The 23,896-nt window shown below is 42.4% G+C and overlaps 3 protein-coding genes across 14 annotated transcripts; all 3 read right to left on the bottom strand.

Moving 5' to 3' along the window:
• Positions 1-177: 177 nt before the first annotated feature.
• On the bottom strand, positions 178-3,833 carry LOC146552989 (tripartite motif-containing protein 16-like). Of its 11 annotated transcripts, XM_085255398.1 has the most exons (3): positions 3,593-3,833; positions 3,160-3,237; positions 178-2,674 (listed from the first exon to the last, which is right to left on the bottom strand). In XM_085255398.1, exons 1-3 carry the CDS (start codon positions 3,831-3,833, stop codon positions 855-857), a joined length of 2,139 nt encoding a protein of 712 aa, XP_085111524.1. In that variant the 3' UTR covers positions 178-854. The 11 variants fall into 11 exon arrangements, with proteins under 11 accessions (XP_085111524.1, XP_085111533.1, XP_085111529.1 ...); XM_085255407.1 differs by lacking the exons at positions 3,160-3,237; positions 3,593-3,833 and having other exon boundaries at positions 178-1,676; positions 1,851-2,572; XM_085255403.1 differs by lacking the exons at positions 3,160-3,237; positions 3,593-3,833 and having other exon boundaries at positions 178-1,937; positions 2,046-2,572.
• A 12,710-nt stretch (positions 3,834-16,543) lies between these two features.
• On the bottom strand, positions 16,544-18,501 carry LOC146552988 (uncharacterized). Its single transcript, XM_085255573.1, has 2 exons — positions 18,244-18,501; positions 16,544-17,541 (listed from the first exon to the last, which is right to left on the bottom strand). The coding sequence occupies exons 1-2, from the start codon at positions 18,491-18,493 to the stop codon at positions 16,613-16,615; spliced, it is 1,179 nt and encodes a 392-aa protein (XP_085111699.1). The 5' UTR covers positions 18,494-18,501; the 3' UTR covers positions 16,544-16,612.
• Positions 18,502-21,284: 2,783 nt separating this feature from the next.
• LOC146552987 (tripartite motif-containing protein 16-like) lies at positions 21,285-22,983 on the bottom strand. Of its 2 annotated transcripts, XM_085255425.1 has the most exons (2): positions 22,864-22,983; positions 21,285-22,815 (listed from the first exon to the last, which is right to left on the bottom strand). In XM_085255425.1, the coding sequence occupies exons 1-2, from the start codon at positions 22,971-22,973 to the stop codon at positions 21,285-21,287; spliced, it is 1,641 nt and encodes a 546-aa protein (XP_085111551.1). In that variant the 5' UTR covers positions 22,974-22,983. The 2 variants fall into 2 exon arrangements, with proteins under 2 accessions (XP_085111551.1, XP_085111550.1); XM_085255424.1 differs by having other exon boundaries at positions 21,285-22,983.
• Between the last annotated feature and the right edge of the window lie 913 nt (positions 22,984-23,896).

Below are 23,896 nucleotides of genomic sequence, written 5' to 3'. Positions count from 1 at the left end.
TGTTTGGTGTTCAAGGTCAGGCATCAGTTTGAAAAAAACAAACAAACACACTGAGTTGAACTTGAACTTCCTACTGACAAAAACTAAAATTGGTGCAAAAATAACCAGAAACATATAAGAAGCATCCTGGAGGTGCTGCAGACAAGATAGGACCAATAACATGTCAACAGGAAATCCTTTTTACTAATTTGTTTATTTCTTTTTAGATTTTTACTCTCCATTTTAAGCCATGATGTTTGCTGATACTGTGTTCCTACTGTTTGTTCTCATTAATAGTTCTGTTTTTAACATTCTGTGCTGAAGCTGGAGGAAATGTTTCTACAGTGTCAGATGATACAGCTCCAAACTAAATAAGTGACTAACTAACGATGCTTTAATACACTTTACTATAAATTATGATATAGTGCACTTTCTTAAAATTTCTTATTGCTCTGTAATTAATTGTTTTCTTTATAAATGTACAAATGAGAATAAAATCTGTGTGATAAAGGAAGGTCTGTAGACTTCTCTGTTAAGATCAGTGAAGAGAAACAACAACATACAAATACCTAAGAAAAATATTCAGTAAACATTTAGAAGATAGAGAAGTTTATGTTGTCATGTGGAGAAATTTTTCAAATAAAAATATCCATAAGCATTGATAGTCTCCATGGCTGAACAGACACAGGAAAGAGCTCCACCTATAAAACGTAAAAACATCAAGACAACATGTTGAAGATGTCGAGGTACTGCCCATAATGTTTGACTGACATCTGATTTATGTGCAGCACATAAATACCACAATAATGATGGAGAGAAACTAAAAGGGAACTAAAATACAGATTTAAACTTACAACAATATGAAAGACTTCAGTCTATTTCACTTTAATCAACTCAGCAGTGTCTCCATAACAGTAAAGCCTCAGTCCAGCATAGAGCGGCTGAGTGAATGTGGTCTGGACTCTGTGGAGGAGAGTCATGGTTTCAGAGACGCTGTAGAAGGACAAAATACCTGCTCTGTGATCCAGGTACACTCCTACTCTGGAGGAACGAGGACCTGAGACAGGAGTTTGGATGCTGTTGTACCGAAATGTAAAACTGTTGTTGTCACAATCTAATGACCAAGATTTGTCATTACGTCCAAATTCACATTCATCTCCTTTTCTGCTGATATTCTTGTATGCGACTGCTACATAAACTCCTCCCCCTCTCCACTCCACCTCCCAGTAACAACGTCCAGTCAGACTCTCTCTACTCAGGACCTGAGACCACCAAGTGAATCTGTCTGGATGATCAGAATAAGACTGTTGTTGTTTCATTAATGTTGCTTTTCTGTTCCCCTCTGATAATAACAGCCATGTGTGTGCTGTGTTTGGATCCAGTGTGATTTCACATGAATATTTTAAGAATCCAGCTCTGGTCTTTGGCTCTGGTTGTGACAGTGAAATATCCACTTCAGTGACTGTCAGTGAGATGTTTGTCCATTCCTCTCTCAGAATGTCCTGTAGTTTATCTCTGACCTCTGACACAGCTGCTGTCACATCCTCAAAGTAGCTCAGAGGACGGATATTGATGCTGGATGAGTCTGTAGACTCACTGAGTGCTGACAGTGAGGGGTAGTTGTGTAGAAACTGGATGTGATCCTCTGTGTGTGAGAGCTGCTTCAGCTCAGCATCTTTCCTCTTCAGCTCAGTGATCTCCTGCTCCAGCTTCTCCTGAAGCTCTTTGACTCGACTCACTTCAGTTTCCTGCTGGGATCTGATCTGCTGCTTCACATCAGAGCTTCTTTTCTGGATGAGATGGATCAGCTCAGTGAAGATCTTCTCACTGTGCTCCACTGTTTGATCAGCAGACTGATTGATGGCCTCCACCTCCTGTTGAAGCAGCTTCACATCTTTCTCTCTGTCCTGGATTCTCTGCTGGATGTTTTGTCGACTCACCTCCAGCTCTCTCTGCCTCTCAGTCCTTTCTGCTGCAGCTGAGACTGTGTCGTGGCCTTTATGTTCATCCACAGAGCAGAGATAACAGATACTCTGCTGATCAGTACGGCAGAACATCTTCATCACCTCATCATGACGAGAGCAGATGTTCTCCTGGAGCTTCTTGGAGGGCTCCACCAGCTTGTGTTTCTTGAATGTAGGTGAATCATAATGAGTCTGAAGGTGTTTCTCACAGTAAGATGCCAGACAGACTAAACAGGACTTGAAGGCTTTCATTTTTCTTCCAGTGCAGACATCACAGGCCACATCTTCAGGTCCAGCATAGCAGTGATCAGCAGGAGCAGCTTGGAGTCCAGTCTTCTTCAGCTCCTCCACTAAAACTGCTAACATGGTGTTTTTCACCAGGACAGGCCTCGCTGTGAAAGTCTGTCTGCACTGAGGGCAGCTGTAGATTTTCTTCTTTTCCTCTTCATCCCAGAAGCTTTCAATACACTTCATGCAGTAGCTGTGTCCACAGGGAAGAGTCACCGGATCCTTCAGTAGATCCAAACAGATCGAACAAGAGAAGGTTTCTCGGTCTAGCTGAACTCCTTTCTGCGCCATTTCTCCTCTCAGTGTCAGTGACTGTGTAAGTTTCACTTCCTTAATATAGAAACTGGTCTGATCTGAACAACAAGTGTTGCTGCTGTGAATGGGGCCTGCCAGCTCTAACACACGTTGGTTACACCCATCTTCATAATGTAGATCTAAAGGGGAGGGAACACAGAAAGATATGGACAGACAGGAGGTGCTGAGCTAGAGAGCAGGAAGAAGAGGAAGGGTTTTCATGCTGCGATTCATTCCAGAAAGCAGGAAGAGGCTCTGTGTTTAATTGTTTTTCTGTTCAAACCTTTAACTAAATAATATAAATGTCAATAACTGGATGCCTCTATTCTTTTTGTTAATCTGCTAAATGAATAGTTTGTTTCTTTTAACAATTCAAATAGCAGAAATGAACAGCTGACAGCTTGTCAGACTCAGACTGTAAACCATAGAGACAGTTTATATATACATTTAGTCAGGGCAGTGCAGAGATGTTTAAAGGGGCGGGTGCTCACAGTTAAAAAGGGCACATAGAAGCAGGCTGAAGAACAACAACCCACATTCATCAAGAATCTAATATGGAATCACATCACACTACATCACTGTCATCAGGTGGGCACAATGCAAAGCAAACGTAGCCCATTTTTTACCTGATGGGTACAATGTTGCTGTTTGGGGGGTTGCTTCTGCTCTTGCTGCTGATAGTGCTGGAGGGCAGGGCTGTGTTGATCTGAGACTGTAGAGATTAAACAGTCCACAGGAGAGAGGGTAGCTGATTAAACAAGTGTTATGAGATAATAATAAAACGCAAAGATTTGTTGCCTTATGGTTCCAAGCGCGGTGACCAAAACTGGGAAATAAACTAAGCTCTGCCTGTGAATCACTCTTTGCCTCTCTTCTTCCTTCCATCTCCTCATCTCATCTATCACATTCCACTTGCTGTCCATCTGAGAACGAGGCACAGTTTGCTATTGAATTCATCTATTATTTAATTATACATTTTAACAACTCTTGCACCTAATCCCCTTAGGCAGAGCAATGAAATGCACAGCTTTGGAGAACCGATCGATGATGGTCAGAATAACTGTTACCTGAGGATGGTGGGAGACCAGTGATGAAGTCCAGTGCGATATGAGACCAGGGGCATCTAGGAACGGGCAACGGAGGCCAGCAGGAGGTGAAACCTAAACTGGAAAAAACTAACACAACACAGAACTGAAACCTAAAATGGAGATGCAGGGAGACGACACAGAATGATGCAGGAAAAAACACAGATGAACCGGCGAGGAGCACACGAGGACACATAGTATAAATACACACAGGGGGAGACATGGAATGGCAAAGACACAGCTGATCCTAATTGACTACACGAGACAGGGGGAAATGTGAACAGAACACACTAACATAAGACATGGACCTTCACAATAAAACAGGAAATGCACAGAGACACGGTACAGACACTAAATAGAGGGGAACACAGAAACCAAACTCTAAGAACTAACTAAGGCTACATTCACACTGCAGGCGAAAGCGCATTAAATCCGATTTTTTTGACCCTATGCGACCCTATATCCGATCATGCTATGACAGTGTGAACGGCACAAATCCAATATTTTCAAATCTGATCTGGGTCACTTTCACATGTGGTACTGAATACTGAATCTGAATATGCAAATTAGGGGAAATTTACATCAAATTAAATGAGTAATGGCTGATTTGATGACCAAAATCAATGATGGTACTTAGAAACACATGACATTACACATTACATTTTCATGCAGTTAGAAGTTTGAACCTGCAGCTTTATTAAATGAACACCTGGTATCCAACAAGAGTTTAGTTTAAACTTTAGGAACAAAAAAGTAAGAACCAACAGAATTAAACAAAGAACCAACAGCACAGGAAAGTTTAATCTTCATGAAAAACACATGCAGTGACTTCAACGTCCACAATAACACAATGTGTTTGGGCTTATGTGTGTCAGTTTCCAGCTTTAATCTTATGTAACAAGACCTCTTTATAGGTCAATAGAGGAATGAAGTCATTGTTGAACTACAGCTTGTGTGTGTGTCACCTCCACAACCTACAACAATAAAATATGATCTTTGAGTAGTGATATGGGAGTAAAATATACCATACTGATGTGAATAGGAGGTCATCTTTTCCCTCGGCTGTTAGGGTACCTGGGTCGTTGACCCAGTGTTTTGTGTTTGTGGTTTTTTGAGTCTTGTTTAATCATTATTCTGTTCTCTGTGTATCTTATGTTTCCTAGTTATCAGAATCAGAATACTTTATTAATCCCGAAGGATTAATAAAGTATTCTGATTTACTTTATTAAATCAGAATTCAAGGGCTTACGCTCTTGAATTTATTCAGTATTTGTTGTTTAGGTTGTCTTGGTTAGTATTTGGTCCCGTTCATGTCTTTGTCTCGTGTCTTCTCTCGTCCCTTGCTCTCTGTCCTTTTTGCTCTGCTGCAAACAGAAGCAGAGAAAACTGGAGCTTCTGGTCTTGGCCAGATCTCTTTTGAAAAAGACATTTTAAAGTCAATGAGACTTTTTACCAGATAAATAAATAAAGAATATAAAAGTCTTCTACTTTATGATGGAAATGTTCTTTCTGGCTCAAAATGACATCATTTATCTGAATCTGTAGAAGAAGAAACAATCTCGGAAAGTCACTTTACTCTGTGTCTCACTGGATGTTCAAAGTTTTTAACAAAAGAGAAAAAGAGAAGCATTCTTTGATTTTAGTCTGTTAGCCCACAAGCTGAGTTTTTATCAGAGTCCTGCATGAGTCAGTGTTATTTCACTGACACCATCACAGTTTTACACACCTGTTCTGTATGACTTTGTCTCAGGTTTGCGGTGATATCCAGCACTCTGAGCTGATGGCAGATCTGGTCAGTCCACAGTAGCTTCAACCACTAAATTATCTCTAACACATCACCAAACCAAAGTCTTCCAGCTAAGAGTACATCAAAGGTGAAAAGCGAGCCTAGAATGTCATCATTTCTGCTCTCCTCTTTCTTCTTCTTCTACTTCTGGACCGCACACATCATTTTTTTTTTTTTTTGCCTGTCCTGTTTGGCTCCTTTGCCATCAGAATTATTGTCTAAAGGCAAAGAAAGATGCCCAATGGATTTACTTTACCAAATTGACCATCCCAGCCTTGCCGTAATGGTCCATTTGATTCACCTTTTATTGTTTATTTTATTTTCACTTGCTGAATACGGGACAGACTTGACTGGGGGAAAGAAGGGGAGAAAGAAAGAGGGAAAGAGAAACAGCTGAGAAGAGGGACGGGGGAGAAGGGCAAAAAACAAAAACCAACAGAACGGGCAGAGAAAAAAAATGCATATATAGGGATGGGTATCGAAAACCGGTTCTTGTTGAGAACCGGTTCCCACTGTTTCAATTCCTTGGAATTGTTTGCCATTTTTGCAAACGATTCCCTTATCAATTCCAGTCGCCCCGAATGACGTCACCACGTTGCGGAGCGTCATTTACCTGGCAGGAAACACGGCGCGTAAGCGGCTCAAACGCTCAAAAGTTTACGAGAACGGATGACAACAGGGCAACTTGCAATACTTGCAAAGTAGATACTTCATTTAAGGGAGGAAACACTACGAATATGCAAAAGCATTTGCTCACAAAACACACGATGACCTTAAATGAATGTCATGTTTTTAATTCCGCTCCGGACTCGTGAATCTCAACCCAGCAGCAGCGGTAACGTTTGCACGTCCTCTCCCGTTAATGCGGCAGGTAAATAATCAACTAACAGTGCATATTATGTTAGCGCGATCTGCCTTATTACAAAACCTGCTATTACTGTGCATTTAGGTGACCATGATGAGACAGACAGACAGAGTCTGGCTCAGATGCTGGCAGTTCTCGCTGCAGTCTACCGGTAGCGTCTCCTTTCAGGCCAGGATAGACGAATGTCACAGAGCAGAGACTAAGTTTGTGGTAAAAGGCTTGAACTAGTGTTGCCAACTCCTCAGTAAGGAAAATCGCTATTGGCTGTCCTAAAAGTCGCTAGAAGTCGCTAAATGATGTCATCGCCTGATTTGCATAATTGGTCATGCTAATCTAATTGTAACCTATGTTGTTGGAGAGAGAAATAACATCGTGGAAGAGACTTAAAGTGAGTAAAAAACTTCCTAAATGCATTTAGTTTATTTAGAACTACAAATTAAATTTATTTTAGCAATTATTGTTTTTTTTAATGTCACAATTCCAACCCTGCTCCTTTACCCGGGCTTGGACCGGCAAAAGTGACCTGAAATAGGCACTCTGGTGGAGTTACTTTGTGTGTGTGTTTATAAGTAGTTTTAAACCTTGTGATCCACAAAACAGCATACGAGTAAAAGAAGAACTGACTGCGTTACAGCACCCACTGCTTGTTGAGAGTAAAATCGATACGCGCTTTCACGTCCTTTTTTTAGCGACCTTTTTTCTAAAAAAAAGTCGCTAAGGGGTCTGAAAACTCACTAAATATAGCGACAAAGTCGCTAAGTTGGAAACACTGGCTTGAACCCATTTGCCACAGCAGATGCCCCCAATTTTAGGTAAGTGAATGTGTTTAATTGTAGGCAGGGACATTACTGGATATTCTTGTGTAATTGCTACTGAATAATTTATGTTATGCTTTGTTATTGCTACAGAAGAATATTTATTTTATTATTTTACATTTACAATTTTTTTTCCTGGGGACCCTGTGACACCCATTGAAGAGTCGTAGGCTGGATCTCTTAAGATCTCACTGTTGGGTTTGTAAGGCCATGTTACTCCTAAATTTCTATCTTGTTCAAAGAGAAGATATAAAACAAAGTTCTAAGCTAATCGACCTTAGTGTTCTCCTTTTTTAAAAAGAATCGATAAGAGAATCGATAAAGAATCGAATCGTTAAACAGAATCGAAAATGGAATCGGAATCGTGAAAATCTTATCAATACCCATCCCTATGCATATATCAATCACCTGGATCACCTGTTGAGAAAGAAAAAAGAGAACAACCAGAAGAAAACAAGAGTAATAGAATAAACAACATCACAATGATATATGGGAATATGACAGTAAATACTAAATATTAAACATTGTGCAGCACATAAGATCAACAGAACACAGTGTGCTTTGAGGTAGGAGCCAAAAAGGGTGTAGTTTGTGGGTGTGATCACCCGTGTGTACACCTGTGAGCATGGACGCGCTTGTTTTTAAAAGGTTCCTTCATGTAATGATCTGCTAGAGGGTGTGGGGGGGCCACAGCCCCGTCCTCCAGGGCATGAAGCAGGTATGGAGGAGATCAAAACTCCAGACATCCAGAGGCCCCCAGAACACAAGAGACCAAGGAAGACCCACAGAGGGGCAGCCGCGCCACTGTCCCAGTAAGAGCTGAGGAGAGTCCCAGATGAGGGTTCACTCAGCAGCCGCGGAGCAGAAGCCAGGGGGGGTTGCAGTGACGCGCCCGTGAGCTCCGCCGGCAGCCAGCCGTGCCTGAGTGACCGAGCCCCAGGCCGAGAGGTCGGGGGCACCCCACCTCCGAAGTGGCCCGAGCGAGCCCCAGGCTCCAGGTCCCGATAAGCGGCCGCCAAGGAGTGAGCCGGCGTGCACCTGGACGCCCATCCCCAGACACAAAGAACCACCAACGCACCGATGTCTGAGGGAGTCCGCCACTGGCAAGGGAAGTGGTGGTAGGGGGAGATAGGCCTCCAAACCTTGGAGGGCCTGAGATGTCCCCAGAGAGGTGGCGTCTGATACCCAGCCTGACATATAGACACAGACATACAGGCACACACAGATACAAACATCCATTCCCACCCTCATGCTCTCATATGCACTTACTCCACACTCAACCAACGTGGAGACAGACATAAAGAGACGCTGTACACACGATCACACTCCCCAAGCGTACTCTACGAACCGGGTCTAGGTACCCTTGCCCCTGGAGGGGGGGGAACTGCACCCAGACCCAGGTGGTGTTACCCTTTTCCCTGCGGTGGGGGGAGGCAGACCGTCCCGACTCCGCAGCAGCAGGGAGGCCCCACACTCCAGACCGCAGTCGGACGGCCAACTCCTCCTCCTAGCCCCCCCGCTCCCGCAGGCCGCAGAGAACGGGGGTGAGAGAAGACTCCAAACCTCCCTCCACCCGCTCATTGTAGTGTTGATGCATGTGTGTTCTAAGGTGCATTTAAAACCCAGAAGGGCATAGAGCTACCTGCCAGAGAGCAGCAGGTAAGCGCATAGTCCCACCTGCTAGCCCTCAATGTCTACGTGTATTTAAAATTGAGAGGTGGGCAACGACGCCAGGGGTGAGGTTCAAGGTTCAAGGTTCTTTATTTGTCACATGCATAGTTATACAAGTATAACACACAGTGAAATGTAGCCTGACACGCTCCTCGACATGTGCAAAAATGGGGGGGGGGGGGGGGGGTGTGTGTGTGTAGAGGAAGAATACATACATACATACACACACACATATAGTATATACACTGGGTGAATGTGCAGTAGTAGCAGCAAGCAGGTGAATTCTGTACATTAATATGAATAGACATCTGACTATTTTACAGGAGACAATATAAACATATTTAAATTTAAAGGAATTTGAAATGTACATTGTGCCTTGGTTTAGAGTGTCTGGTTTAGAGGCTGTACACCCTGATGGTAATTTGGATTCTGTGTATCGTGCCCACCCCCAAGATCCTATATGTATGTGTAATGAGAGTGTGAGTAATGTGAATGTCTAAGTTGTGGGATAAAATTGAGGCAGAGGCAGCCAGAAGGGGACAGAGGGGGGGGGTAGCCTCCTCTGCACCCTGGTGACATACCCCTACTCCAAGGCCCTGCATGTGTGGGTGGTTGTGGTGGAGCGGGAAGAGGGAGGCAGCTGGAGATGGGGAGGGAAGGAAGGGAGTGGCAAGTGACCCCTCCCTGGGGCCAGCTCCCCCGCTGACAGTCCACCCAACCCCACCACAGAGAAAACTGCACCCACCCCACCATCCACTCATCTTCCAGACTACATAAGACAATAGACGCCCAGGCTGAGATCTTCCTCCTCTCCTGCAGAGAGAGTTCCTGAAGAGAGGAAAGCTCCTGCAAGGTGTGACAATCTCCTCCACCAGTTGAAGAGCCCCCCAGGTGGCTCGACGCACCGGCGGCACCCTGCGCCAGGGCCAGGCCCCCATGCACCCACCCGCCCACCACCCCGGCAACAGACCAACCAGGACCCAAGCCCCTGAGGCCCGGCCAGGGCCCCAGCCCAGAGACGGAGCGCCCCCAGAACCTCACACCCATCCCGGACCCACCCAGGGGCAGACAGGCTACCAGGTCAGTAACCCACGTCCGTCAGCACAGACCCTCCCCTAGCCCCGCTGCACGCAGCCACGAGGAAACCGTCACCTAAGAGCCAACAGAGTCCCCAACCGGACATGACCGCTACCCCGGGTTGAGCCCCCCAAGGAAGATGCCTCCGGGGAACCCCCCGACGCCCTAAGCCTGTCCCTACCCCCACACCAATCACAGCAGTGAAGGCGGGACCAAACTATGACCCCCTACCCCCACTAGGTGATGGAGCTGATCAAAGGAGCCCAGAGCAATTGATCTGATGAGGTGGCAGAGGCTGTATCAAGACTAATGTAATCTAATAGATAATTTCTATATTGGTTAGAATTAAGATTATTTTTATTTTTCCACTTCATGAGGACTGTTTTCTTGGCTATGCATAGGGCAGTGAAAACCATATGGGCTATATTCTTTTCTGAAGTGACATTATCTAAGCTGCCCAACAAACACACTAAGGGGGAAGTTGGAATGTTACATTTCAGACACTTTGATAAGTCCTCACATATCTCGCGCCAAAACCTCTGAACTGGTGGACAGAACCAAAGAGCGTGAATGTAATTGTCCGGTGAATTAGTTTGGCAGTGTGAGCAGTTGTTGGTAGACGTAAAGCCCATCTTGAACACAGAGGCGGAGCCAGACATTTGCATTAGTTTTAAAGATACAGGACCATGATCGCTGACAGCTATAGGGTGAATCTCAGTGTCTGAAATGTCACTCAGCAGTGAGCTGCTGACCAAAAAATAATCCAGATGAGAGTAGGAGTGATGGACATGTGAGAAAAAAGTATATTCCTTACTGGTGGGGTGAAGGGAGCGCCATGCATCACAAAGACCAAAGTCGCTCATATACTGTTTGATTATATTTGTGGACTGCCAATTACGCTGAGTTCCCGCTGTATTGAGCCTATCCATGTCTTCATTTAGTCCAAGGTTGAGGTCGCCTCCAAGAACAAGTGTGCCATCTAAGTGTTCAGAGAGTGCACTGAAAAAACCGTGAAAGAATGAGGGATCATCAACATTTGGACCATATACACTTGCAATACATAGCTTTTTATCAAGTATAGATAGTTTAATGATTAAGAATCTGCCCTCTGGATCTATAACTGTATCGAGTACTGTGAAATTAATATTTTTATGTATTAAAATTGCTACTCCCCTTTGTCTAGAATTATAACAAGCTGAGAACATATTAGGAAACTCAGGTGTTTTAAGTTCATTCGAACCTCTAAGAGGTCTGTGGATCTCTTGTAAAAGGACAACATCTGCCTGTAGTTTTTTGAGTTGGTTAAATATTTTTAACCTCTTTTCTCTGGAGCCAGCTCCATTTATATTCCATGTAATGAACCTCAGTGTACCCATAGATGTTTGTGTATAGGGATGTATGCTGTGTGCGTCGCTTAGACAGGTGGAGAGAATACGTCACTTGTTCATAAATAAAAAGAAGGAGAGAGAGAAAAAATGTGTGGCGAGATGCTCCCTGAGTCTGACTATGTGTTTGCATAGTTACTAATATGAGTAGGCTTGGCTTAAGTGTGTGTATCCTAAACGACTGTGTGCGCTGTCTGACTGAAGTAAATGTGCTGCCGTTGAGCGCATGGTGTGTATGTGTCGAAATAAAGGGTGTTGTTTGTGGATGAGTGTCGAAGCAGGTGATCGAGGCAGTGAAAGGAATAAAGAAAGAAACCAAGGACAGGGGTGAGCAGCATAAAAGCAAGAGGGGGAAAAGAGAGAGAGAGAAAAAACGAGAAGAAAAAAACAAAAAACAAAACGTAAACATTCCAATTAAATCACTGACGGAGAGTGACGGTGTTAATTCTGCTATGAAAGCACACTTTAAGATGCGATTTGATACTGGTAAGTTAAACAGATGTTAATGCAAGTTAGTGTGAGTGGATAGGGAAATGGTGTAGCTGATTCTTATCTGGTGTGAGGTTAATACAGCCACGGAGTGATGTTGGGGTCGCGGTGGAGCTGTCCGTCCACGTACAGCCGGTCCACAGCGATGACAGCGCGGGAGCCCTTCTGGATGAAGCCGCGTCGGATTGGGAAGAGGACCCTGCGTCGTTCCAAGATCTCTTTGGGGAACTGGTCGTTCACGCTGAAGTCCGTTCCTTTTAATTCCCTGCCGCGGCTTTTCACCTGTTGTTTTTGTTTGAAGTGGCCGAATTTGGCCACGATAGGACGTGGTCTCCCGGCCGTAGCCCGAATGGGGCCGAGGCGATGTACCCGATCGAAGACGATGTTCTTCACAGTGTCCTCCGGCAGCTTCAGGTGGATTTTGATGAAGCTTTTTACCGTGGTCTCCGCGTCCTCTCCAGCGGCTTCTGGAATACCAGAAAATACCAGATTATCACGCATGCTACGAGCTTGTAGATCAATAACTGTTTCTTTTATTTTTTTATTTTCTCTATTGAGCTGGGTAACATTTTCTGTGAGACATTTCACCGACTCCCTTAGCGTGGCATTTTCAGCAGCAAGCGTTTCCACCTGCTGCTGGCTGTACTCCAGGGATTCTCGCAAGCATTTAAATTCTCGGTGAAGAATCTCCACCAAGGACAGCCTTGCGTCGAAACTGGACAATCGCTTGTCGATTGACTCCAGTATGTCGGCAATATCTTTGCCGGCTGGCGATGTTGAGCCGGGGGAATCTGCCGGGCGTTGTCTTTTCGACGACGGCGTCTCAGCTTTGGCCGGGGAAGCTGCACACTGGGCCTTCTTCATCACGAGATCCTGAAAGCACTGATCAATATAATCTTGGAGAGTCTCTAAACTCTCCCCGTTGTTCTCCAGGGTGTTGGAGATTATTTAGACAAATATTGTTAGTTATAAGACAATTGATAAGTGTATTTGGTAATAGGGGGAGACCGGGGATAGTTGTAACGTGGGTCAGTTGTAACACTTCCAATTTCTCCAATCAAGGCTAAGTTTCAAATGATGTGACTCATCCTGTGCATGCCCAATTCAGTTCTGCTATCACATGTGAAAAATCAGCACATTTTGTCAAACACAGACAATTTAACATCAAAAAAAGTAAGTTTTTCTACTTTATTTCAATTTCTAATAGCATTATCTGCTTTGCAGTTAAACTCATCAAACTTAAATTATGTTATTTGTATGTCTATGGGGATATATTCTGTGTAGGTCTTTAGTGCTAATGTTTTAGCCGTTGGCTGTAATGTTAGCTAGTTCATGGCTATAGGAGTCTGGGTCAGTTGTAACAGCAACAGTCTGGGTTAGTTGTAACAATAATGCAGATGTTACAACTTACCACACTTTTACTTTAACTTATATTAAACAAGTTGGGGCAACGACATCAGCAGAGAGAGGTTCACTGGTCGCTTTTGTATATGCGGTTAATGCCATTGGCAACACAATTCCTCCACTGTTTGTGTTCCCACACATACATTATGCAGACCTCTGTGTCAGAGATGGACCAGTAGGAAGTACTGGTAGTGGAAATAAATCAGGATGGGTGCAAGAAACAGATTTCCTCATCTTTCTGAAGCACTTTGCAAACCACACCAAGGTAAGCCATGATAAAAAGTAATGGAATTGCGATGCTGGTGAACAACTACATTTTTTCAGCTTCATTGTTATGTTCAAAATTGGTGCAAGAGTTGTCGGTTATAATGCCCACTGAGCCAATGAGGCCAAACTCAAGGAAGACCAACCAAAATTAATGAAATATTCAGTTGCAGAAAATTCCATAATTTGTCTTTTTTGGGGGGTTGGAATATGTTCAAAAGCTGGATTTCTGCATTCTGTCACACACACACATAATTACATAAATGGCTCTAAGTGCATTCATGTGTTGAATAAACAAAGATTACATGTTAATGTTTTGTTAGTACCCTTATTTCATTGTGTTACATTTCACCCCAGGATATGTTACAACTAACCCAGACTAGGGGGTTAATTGTAACATTTCACTCTTCGTGTTTGAGACCATACCATGCAATGAGTAATTGTGCTGCAGAGAAAATAGCTGCACTATTTAATAGCAGAGACATGTAAATACTTTGCATTACATTTTGAATCCACTACCTTAAAAGAGCTCCAATTTACAGACAGAAATGTCAAAAATGTTACAACTATCCCCGGTCTCCCCTACTGAAGCTTAAATGAATTTGTTCAAATCTAAACGACCATTTGCTTTAATTTTCCGCCAACAATCTCCGGCGTCTGACGTCAGTTACAACATGAGTCGCTTACCTTGTCCGTCACTTGTCCTTTTTTCAGACTAAAATCAAATTAACAAACTAAAATCAAAGCATTCTTTGATTTTAGTCTGTTAGCCCACAAGCTGAGTTTTTATCAGAGTCCTGCATGAGTCAGTGTTATTTCACTGACACCATCACAGTTTTACACACCTGTTCTGTATGACTTTGTCTCAGGTTTGCGGTGATATCCAGCACTCTGAGCTGATGGCAGATCTGGTCAGTCCACAGTAGCTTCAACCACTAAATTATCTCTAACACATCACCAAACCAAAGTCTTCCTGCTAAGAGTACATCAAAGGTGAAAAGCGAGCCTAGAATGTCATCATTTCTGCTCTCCTCTTTCTTCTTCTTCTACTTCTGGACCGCACACATCTGTCGCTGCCCTACTCAGGTCGATCTAATGAAAATCAGCCAGAAATAATAATCAGAAATCCAAATGTAGAATTTATAGTTCCCCATTGATGCAATTTGGTTATTAAATTTAAGAAGCAGTCTGTAATGCTCACCCCAGCATAGTTGAAGCAGATCATCAAAGCATGCTGAACACTTTCTACCATTCCACATGTGCATTTTCTATCCAGGTACTCAACAGCACCAAACCATAATTGTGAATCCATGGCTTTGATCTGGTGAAAATCACCCTACCCCTACTGTTCATCTTTACACACAACAGATGGTGTTTCTGTATCTTATGACTGAATGAAAAGTAATGACAACCATTATTTTCAATCTTCCATTGCTTCTACCTGTTGTTTCTCTGTATTATTGTCGGATCTTTACCTTCGAATAAAGTGCCTTCAATATAAACTGCCTCGAGGTAACTTGTTGTAATTTGGTGTTTTATTAAGAAAATTGAACTATTGTGGCAGAAAAGTTGGATGCAAACCAAGACTAAAAGTCCTCAGGCAGGAGTCATAGCTGGGCTTTAGCATCTGGGTCACCCACTTTACCCAGGGAGCTAAACCAGCATCTCCAACAGGTGATTTGTTTGTCTGGCAGTTTCAGGCTGGGAAAGCTTGTTAAACTTTAACAAAACATTATTTGGCACCAACGTGAATGATTTGGGTCATGTTTATCACGTCTGAGTCAGGGAGCAAAGGTCACCTCCTTTATGCAGGATTTCACCTTATGCCAACAGGGGAAAAAAATCACGAGTTCTTAAACAAGCTGTAGGTCATGTTACTACACACATTTCAATATGTAAGCATTTCATCATGTTTTAGAGTCTCAGAGTTCTTTCAGCCTCATCTTCACATATTTTCACAAATATTCACATTATCTCCGAGATCCAGTTGTGAAATTTTTTCCCTCAGTGTAACCGATTGCAACACAACAAATGACTGACCAGTGATTAGTGTTTTACAGTGATTACGACAGAAAGCCTGTTTCTGCCACTGCTGCCAAGCATTTGCTCTTTTCAGCTTGTTCAATTGTGGAGGTTTTTACATTCTTTACCTTACAATATAAAGCACCTTGAGGCAACTGTTGTTTTTTGGCACTATATATAAATATAAATGAATTGAACTGGTAGCAACTTTATGAATGAGAAAATGAAAACAAGTGTCAGTCAGCTGGTTCATGTCCAGCAGGTGGGGAGGAATCAGTGAGTCTGTTACTCCAGTTACTTACTCAGAGGTAAAGTTAAAGAAAACGAGTTTCCTTCATCGCACTAAACCTGCCCACTAAACATGACCCTGAATGAACCCATATGTAAAGGACTGTAGGTTTTAAGCAGGCTCAGGTAATGGCAACACAATAGATGAGGAAAGTGGGGGAACTCTGACGACATCTAGTGGACATCTTGAAGATGACGGGTCTGAACAGAGAGCAATGCAGGTCTGTGGAGAAGATTGCAGCACACTGTGAAATATGAACTATGAATAATATCTACATCTGTAATGATGTAATCAAAATAGGCTCCATGTAGTTTAAGTTCTGTTACTGTACTTATGAAGCAAACTGCACACACAGAGTTGGCAAACATTGAGTTTACTTGCATTTAGGCAAAATGATATAAACACTTATCATGAGCCAATATAGCACATTTAACTGCTTTTATTTAGCAGGGATTACACAATACACAAAATTAGTCACAAACATTTTAATCAAATCTTGCAACATGTTGCTAAGAAGAACCAGGACAACCAGGTCAAAGCCATGCTGAAGTATAACCTTCATTAACATAAATCACAAAGAAAACATATTTAAATAAAAATTGTATACTTGTCTTGAACTTTTTTTAAATCTTTAGTCCTGTGTATCAAAACTTATTTATTGGCTGATAAAAAGGAATCACATCATGGTTGTTACAAGGAACAAGTGATGAAAAACTCATTTTCATGTTTGTTTTCTTCTATACTGAAGAAGAAATACAAGTTTCTGTGGTAAATATTAAAAGAGCATCCATGTTCAATAAATATTTGTGTCACCTTTAAAGACCAATAAAAAAAATATCAAACTTAGAGAAACATAAACTCAGGGCTGGAACAAACAACATAGAGTGCCCTTCACTGCTGTGGACAGGAAATGTACCGTGACTTGGAGCATGAGGTCATTTTCTACCTCGGGTGCTGCAGTGATTTGGTTTGTCACTCAGGTGGATCCTTAGATGAAAATTCAGTCCTGATTTCCAACTGAATCTTTCCCCACAGGAGCTACAAATATATGGTTTCTCACCTGTGTGGATCCTTCTGTGACTTTTCATAGTCGACAAGTCTCTAAACTCTTTCCTACAGACGTTGCAAGAATACGCTTTCTCACCGGTGTGGATTCTCAAATGAGTTTCTAGTCCTGATTTCTTACCAAATCTTTTCCCACATGTGCTACAGAAATACGGCTTCTCGCCTGTGTGGATTCTCACGTGACTTTCAAATCCGGATTTCTTATTAAATCTTTTCCCACAGGTGATGCAAAAATATGGCTTCTCGCCTGCGTGGATCCTTACGTGAGTTTCCAATCCTGATTTCCAAATGAATCTTTTCCCACAGGTGCTACAAGAATGTGGCTTCTCACTTGTGTGAACTCTCATGTGTCTCGTCAGGTTGGATTTACACTGAAAAGTTTTTCCACAAGTGTCACAGCTTACAGATTTTTTACTTGTATCAGTTTCACTCCGAGACTTATCTGTTCGGTTTTTGTGACGTCTCCTTTTCTTCAGCTCCGCATTTCTAGTTGATCCCGAGTCCACATGCTGGTTTTCTTCCTGTTCCTCAAGCTCTGGTTCAGGAAAGTTAAGAGCAAGGAGCTGGTCATCGTTTGGTTCTGATTCACTGAGGTCACTTTCCTCAAAACTAGAAGTCACCATAAAACTATTGATCTCCTGCTTCAGTACAATCTCCTCCAGCTCCTGACTGGTGCAGAGTTCCTCCTGTTCCTCTTTAATCTGTGGAGGATCTGGGTCCTCCTGGTCCAGACTTGAGTTCCTCTCCTGCTGATTGGCGACAAACTCCTCCTCCTTACAGGCAGTTTGCTGGTGGAGGTCTAAACGAACAATAAAAAAAATGTAATTATAGAAAAACACTTCTGAGAAGATAAAGTTTTAGTTAAAGTCTGTAATGAGGGCATGTTGCTCACATTTGCAGGTGAAATTAAAAGTGTGTAAAAATGAAGTTATTTGTGCACTCTGATGCAAATGAGAACTTGAGTTCTGACATTTTTCAGCAACATTAAGAGTAAAAAAAACCTTTCAAACAAAAAAGAACTCACTTATTACTGACTGACTGATGATCTATTTTGGAGTTGATCTCGAAACTGATCTACATCTTGATATTTTTCAAAATAATCTTCACTATTGGGGGTGGCTGTAGCTCAGGCGGTAGAGCAGATCATCTACTGATCGGTTCGATTCCCGGCTTCACCTAGTCTGCATTTCAAATATCCTTGGGCAAGATACTAACTCCAAGTTGCCTCAAGTTGCTCTTTGATCTGTGGAATGTGTGTCTGAATGTTGGTAGAAAGCACTAAGAAAAATGTGCTTGTGCGAATGGGAGTGAGTGGGTGAATGCACAAGTTTTGTAAAGCGCTTTGAGTGCTCAAGATTGAGTAGAAAAGCGCTATATAAGAACCAGTCCATTTAAAACTCCCTGTCATGTTTTCACGAATACACATTAAATAGATCTGACTGATACAAACTGTAGGTTTAATATTAATGTTAACACTTCAGAAAAGCCATTACAGTTTTACCGCTGGTCTGTAAATCTTTCTCAGGTTTCCAGATGTTATGCAGCTGTCTGAGCCGCTCTTCCCCGCTCCAGACGACGATGCCTTCATCCTCGTGTTTCACTACAAGCTGTTCTCCCTCTTGACTGATGCAGAGTTCCTCCTGTTCCTCTTTGATCTGTGGGGGATCTGTGTCCTCCTGGTCCAGATTGAAGTTCCTCTCCTGCTTCCAGACCTGCTGGCCAGCCAGATCTTCCTCCTCCTTACACTTCATGTTGATGTGGGACTTGAGGAACAAAGTAAAAAGAAAAAGATTAGACAGGTAAAGGTGCAGCCTCAGTCAGCAGGGCTGTACACTGTGAGCATGTTGCTCACATATGTGAGAGAGGTTTGTACAAATGTTTCAGAAGCACCATGTGACTCCCTCTCTTTGTTGGAAAGTCTTATTAATTCACTTTATAACTATTACTTTGAAGAGAAATTTCTACCATCACAAAAATATTATGACCTCTTTAAAAACAAACAACGGCAACTACATGACTTAAATTCCATGTTTAGATGAAGGTAATGGTCAATGCCTTTTGACAGGGGAAAAACCTCCACACAGAAGAATCTTACTTGGCTGAATCATAAATTATTCACCATGATTAAAACTGCAGATGAGCAATAATCTGCATTTTATTTTAGCCAAAGAGGAATGTTTCTGTTTGTCTGTGATCTGACTTTTTCTGCTGGCTCCAAATTTCATTTTATCCTGTGTAAGTTTGTTTCTCTTCCTGTTAACTAGCAAAGTCAAAATCACCTTGATTCATTTAACTTTAATTCAATTATAAATGTAATCATTTTATTGAACAATTAATTTCATTTCAATGAAAAACAATTACTTAAAAGAAAGAGATTAAGTTGGAGAGAGACATGTGGCCATCTTTTAGTGAGTTAGACCCTGATTAAGGGGTATTTTTAAAAGTAAAGCCCATCTCTCAAAGTCCCTGCCGGCCTGCCTCCACCTCGGGAAGTCTGTGGGTGCAGACGGAGGTGAGGAGCACCACAGGCGGCAGAGAACTGTCTGTAGCCCCGGAGTGAGGCGTCGTGAACCGAAGCAGACAGCGAACTGTGGCACAGTGCAGAAAACCGAAGCTTTCCCTCCCTGTTTGGTTTTGATGTGTCTCATGAAAGTCTATTGTTAAAAGTTTACCTTTAAAAAAAACGGACGCACTTGTTTGATTAGCTGCTCTCTGATTTTAGCCTGTTAGCTTACAGACTGAGCTCAGATCGTTCCTGTGTTAGTTCATTGAGAACATCACAGTTTTACATACCTGCTGCGTGACTTCATCTCGGGTCTCCGGCTGATATACAGCAGTCTGAGCCAGTGGCGGATCTCATCATCCTGGACGACTGTTTTTAATGTTTTTAACCACGGAGATTTCTTCTGCATCATCAGTCTCTCATTGTTAAACTCTCCCAGAAACTGAAGACAGTTGTGCCATTTCCGCGCTTCTTCTTCTTCTATTGAGTAGACGGCAGACTACACATGTCCAAGGGTAATACTGTCCTCCTCAGGCCATTGGCATCAAGTCAAAGCCTTAAAGTCTGGTACTTTGCGCATGGTCATTTTTTACGAACAGCAGAATCACAAGACAAAGCGTGCCAATGTTTATACTTTTCACTGTGACTGCCAAATAGATGAAAAAGTAGATGTTAAAAAACAACTTATAGTTTTGTCATTGGGCTGGTAGAAAGCTATGAGTTTCTGTCCCTTTGTCTGACCTTAGAGACTTATTTTAAAAGGAAACATTACAATCCTTTAAAGCAAGTATTTTCACCTCTGTTCCCCCCTCTGTACTTAGCTTTTTTGTTGTCATGTCAGTAATTGTCCAGTTGATGGCTCCCTTGGATCACAAGCCTGTCTCATGAGTCCAAGTGAATATATTCTTAATAAACAGCTTTGAAGAATTTGTGACCAACTTTGTTTAATTCGGAACATCATCATCATGAGTCAAACTCACTCTTGGATCTACAAAATATTGAACAAAAACAAACATCACTGAATCATAAGGTATTTGCTCCAACTCTTAGTCCAGAAACACATGAGTGAACTAGATCAGCTGCTCCTCCAGTTCAGCTGTGGATTTATATCATTATTTATATTTGTAAAGTGGATATGCAGTTTTTCAGTACTAATATAAGCATTTTATATCATTGCTTTATTGACAGATGTTTGGTGTTCAAGGTCAGGCATCAGTTTGAAACAAACAAACAAACACACTGAGTTGAACTTGAACTTCCTACTGACAAAAACTAAAATTGGTGCAAAAATAACCAGAAACATATAAGAAGCATCCTGGAGGTGCTGCAGACAAGATAGGACCAATAACATGTCAACAGGAAATCCTTTTTACTAATTTGTTTATTTCTTTTTAGATTTTTACTCTCCATTTTAAGCCATGATGTTTGCTGATACTGTGTTCCTACTGTTTGTTCTCATTAATAGTTCTGTTTTTAACATTCTGTGCTGAAGCTGGAGGAAATGTTTCTACAGTGTCAGATGATACAGCTCCAAACTAAATAAGTGACTAACGATGCTTTAATACACTTTACTATAAATTATGATATAGTGCACTTTCTTAAAATTTCTTATTGCTCTGTAATTAATTGTTTTCTTTATAAATGTACAAATGAGAATAAAATCTGTGTGATAAAGGAAGGTCTGTAGACTTCTCTGTTAAGATCAGTGAAGAGAAACAACAACATACAAATACCTAAGAAAAATATTCAGTAAACATTTAGAAGATAGAGAAGTTTATGTTGTCATGTGGAGAAATTTTTCAAATAAAAATATCCATAAGCATTGATAGTCTCCATGGCTGAACAGACACAGGAAAGAGCTCCACCTATAAAACGTAAAAACATCAAGACAACATGTTGAAGATGTCGAGGTACTGCCCATAATGTTTGACTGACATCTGATTTATGTGCAGCACATAAATACCACAATAATGATGGAGAGAAACTAAAAGGGAACTAAAATACAGATTTAAACTTACAACAATATGAAAGACTTCAGTCTATTTCACTTTAATCAACTCAGCAGTGGCTCCATAATCATAGTAAAGCCTCAGTCCAGCATAGAGCGGCTGAGTGAATGTGGTCTGGACTCTGTGGAGGAGAGTCATGGTTTCAGAGACGCTGTAGAAGGACAAAATACCTGCTCTGTGATCCAGGTACACTCCTACTCTGGAGGAACGAGGACCTGAGACAGGAGTTTGGATGTTGTTGTACCAAAATGTAAAACTGTTGTTGTAACAATCTAATGACCAAGATTTGTCATTATATCCAAATAAACATTCATTACCACCTCCTTTTCTGCTGATATTCTTGTATGCGACTGCTACATAAACTCTCCCTCTCCCTCCCCCTCTCCACTCCACCTCCCAGTAACAACGTCCAGTCAGACTCTCTCTACTCAGGACCTGATACCACCATACAGTGAATCTGTCTGGATGATCAGAATAAGACTGTTGTTGTTCCATAAATGTTGCTTTTCTGTTCCCCTCTGATAATAACAGCAATGTGTTTGCTGTGTTTGGATCCAGTGTGATTTCACATGAATATTTTAAGAATCCAGCTCTGGTCTTTGGCTCTGGTTGTGACAGTGAAACATCCACTTCAGTGACTGTCAGTGAGATGTTTGTCCGTTCCTCTCTCAGAATGTCCTGTAGTTTATCTCTGACCTCTGACACAGCTGCTGTCACATCCTCAAAGTAGCTCAGAGGACGGATATTGATGCTGGATGAGTCTGTAGACTCACTGAGTGCTGACAGTGAGGGGTAGTTGTGTAGAAACTGGATGTGATCCTCTGTGTGTGAGAGCTGCTTCAGCTCAGCATCTTTCCTCTTCAGCTCAGTGATCTCCTGCTCCAGCTTCTCCTGAAGCTCTTTGACTCGACTCACTTCAGTTTCCTGCTGGGATCTGATCTGCTGCTTCACATCAGAGCTTCTTTTCTGGATGAGATGGATCAGCTCAGTGAAGATCTTCTCACTGTGCTCCACTGTTTGATCAGCAGACTGATTGATGGCCTCCACCTCCTGTTGAAGCAGCTTCACATCTTTCTCTCTGTCCTGGATTCTCTGCTGGATGTTTTGTCGACTCACCTCCAGCTCTCTCTGCCTCTCAGTCCTTTCTGCTGCAGCTGAGACTGTGTCGTGGCCTTTATGTTCATCCACAGGGCAGAGATAACAGATACTCTGCTGATCAGTACGGCAGAACATCTTCATCACCTCATCATGACGAGAGCAGATCTTCTCCTGGAGCTTCTTGGAGGGCTCCACCAGCTTGTGTTTCTTGAATGTAGGTGAATCATAATGAGTCTGAAGGTGTTTCTCACAGTAAGATGCCAGACAGACTAAACAGGACTTGAAGGCTTTCATTTTTCTTCCAGTGCAGACATCACAGGCCACATCTTCAGGTCCAGCATAGCAGTGATCAGCAGGAGCAGCTTGGAGTCCAGTCTTCTTCAGCTCCTCCACTAAAACTGCTAACATGGTGTTTTTCACCAGGACAGGCCTCGCTGTGAAAGTCTGTCTGCACTGAGGGCAGCTGTAGATTTTCTTCTTTTCCTCTTCATCCCAGAAGCTTTCAATACACTTCATGCAGTAGCTGTGTCCACAGGGAATAGTCACCGGATCCTTCAGTAGATCCAAACAGATCGAACAAGAGAAGGTTTCTCGGTCTAGCTGAACTCCTTTCTGCGCCATTTCTCCTCTCAGTGTCAGTGACTGTGTAAGTTTCACTTCCTTAATATAGAAACTGGTCTGATCTGAACAACAAGTGTTGCTGCTGTGAATGGGGCCTGCCAGCTCTAACACACGTTGGTTACACCCATCTTCATAATGTAGATCTAAAGGGGAGGGAACACAGAACGATATGGACAGACAGGAGGTGCTGAGCTAGAGAGCAGGAAGAAGAGGAAGGGTTTTCATGCTGTGATTCATTCCAGAAAGCAGGAAGAGGCTCTGTGTTTAATTGTTTTTCTGTTCAAACCTTTAACTAAATAATATAAATGTCAATAACTGGATGCCTCTCTATTCTTTTTGTTAATCTGCTAAATGAATAGTTTGTTTCTTTTAACAATTCAAATAGCAGAAATGAACAGCTGACAGCTTGTCAGACTCAGACTGTAAACCATAGAGACAGTTTATATATACATTTAGTCAGGGCAGTGCAGAGATGTTTAAAGGGGCGGGTGCTCACAGTTAAAAAGGGCACATAGAAGCAGGCTGAAGAACAACAACCCACATTCATCAAGAATCTAATATGGAATCACATCACACTACATCACTGTCATCAGGTGGGCACAATGCAAAGCAAATGTAGCCCATTTTTTACCTGATGGGGTACAATGTTGCTGTTTGGGGGGTTGCTTCTGGTCTTGCTGCTGATAGTGCTGGAGGGCAGGGCTGTGTTGATCTGAGACTGTAGAGATTAAACAGTCCACAGGAGAGAGGGTAGCTGATTAAACAAGTGTTATGAGATAATAATAAAACGCAAAGATTGGTCACGGCGCTTGGAACCATAAGGCAACAAAACTGGGAAATAAACTAAGCTCTGCCTGTGAATCACTCTTTGCCTCTCTTCTTCCTTCCATCTCCTCATCTCATCTATCACATTCCACTTGCTG

This window comes from Mchenga conophoros, linkage group LG18 (genome assembly GCF_057382185.1).
Source record: "Mchenga conophoros isolate Kocher_MC1m ecotype Shallow Benthic linkage group LG18, M_conophoros_male_GT1.1, whole genome shotgun sequence".
In the NCBI taxonomy this organism is placed as follows: Eukaryota; Metazoa; Chordata; class Actinopteri; order Cichliformes; family Cichlidae; genus Mchenga; species Mchenga conophoros.
Note: the sequence above shows the minus strand (reverse complement) of the source record. Positions and strands in the feature narration are given on the sequence as shown.

Excerpts from the sequence above, each read along its gene's own strand:
- LOC146552987 (XM_085255424.1), bottom strand. The coding sequence starts at position 22,973 with ATGGCGCAGAAAGGAGTTCAGCTAGACCGAGAAACCTTCTCTTGTTCG.
- LOC146552989 (XM_085255398.1), bottom strand. The coding sequence starts at position 3,833 with ATGTCTCCCCCTGTGTGTATTTATACTATGTGTCCTCGTGTGCTCCTC. Across the intron at positions 3,238-3,592 it reads TGGTCTCCCACCATCCTCAG|TCTCAGATCAACACAGCCCT; the intron begins GTAACAGTTATT and ends TAATCTCTACAG. Across the intron at positions 2,675-3,159 it reads CCCCAAACAGCAACATTGTA|CCCCTTTAGATCTACATTAT; the intron begins CCCATCAGGTAA and ends TCTGTGTTCCCT.
- LOC146552988 (XM_085255573.1), bottom strand. The coding sequence starts at position 18,493 with ATGAAGTGTAAGGAGGAGGAAGATCTGGCTGGCCAGCAGGTCTGGAAG. Across the intron at positions 17,542-18,243 it reads GAAAGATTTACAGACCAGCG|ACCTCCACCAGCAAACTGCC; the intron begins GTAAAACTGTAA and ends TTGTTCGTTTAG.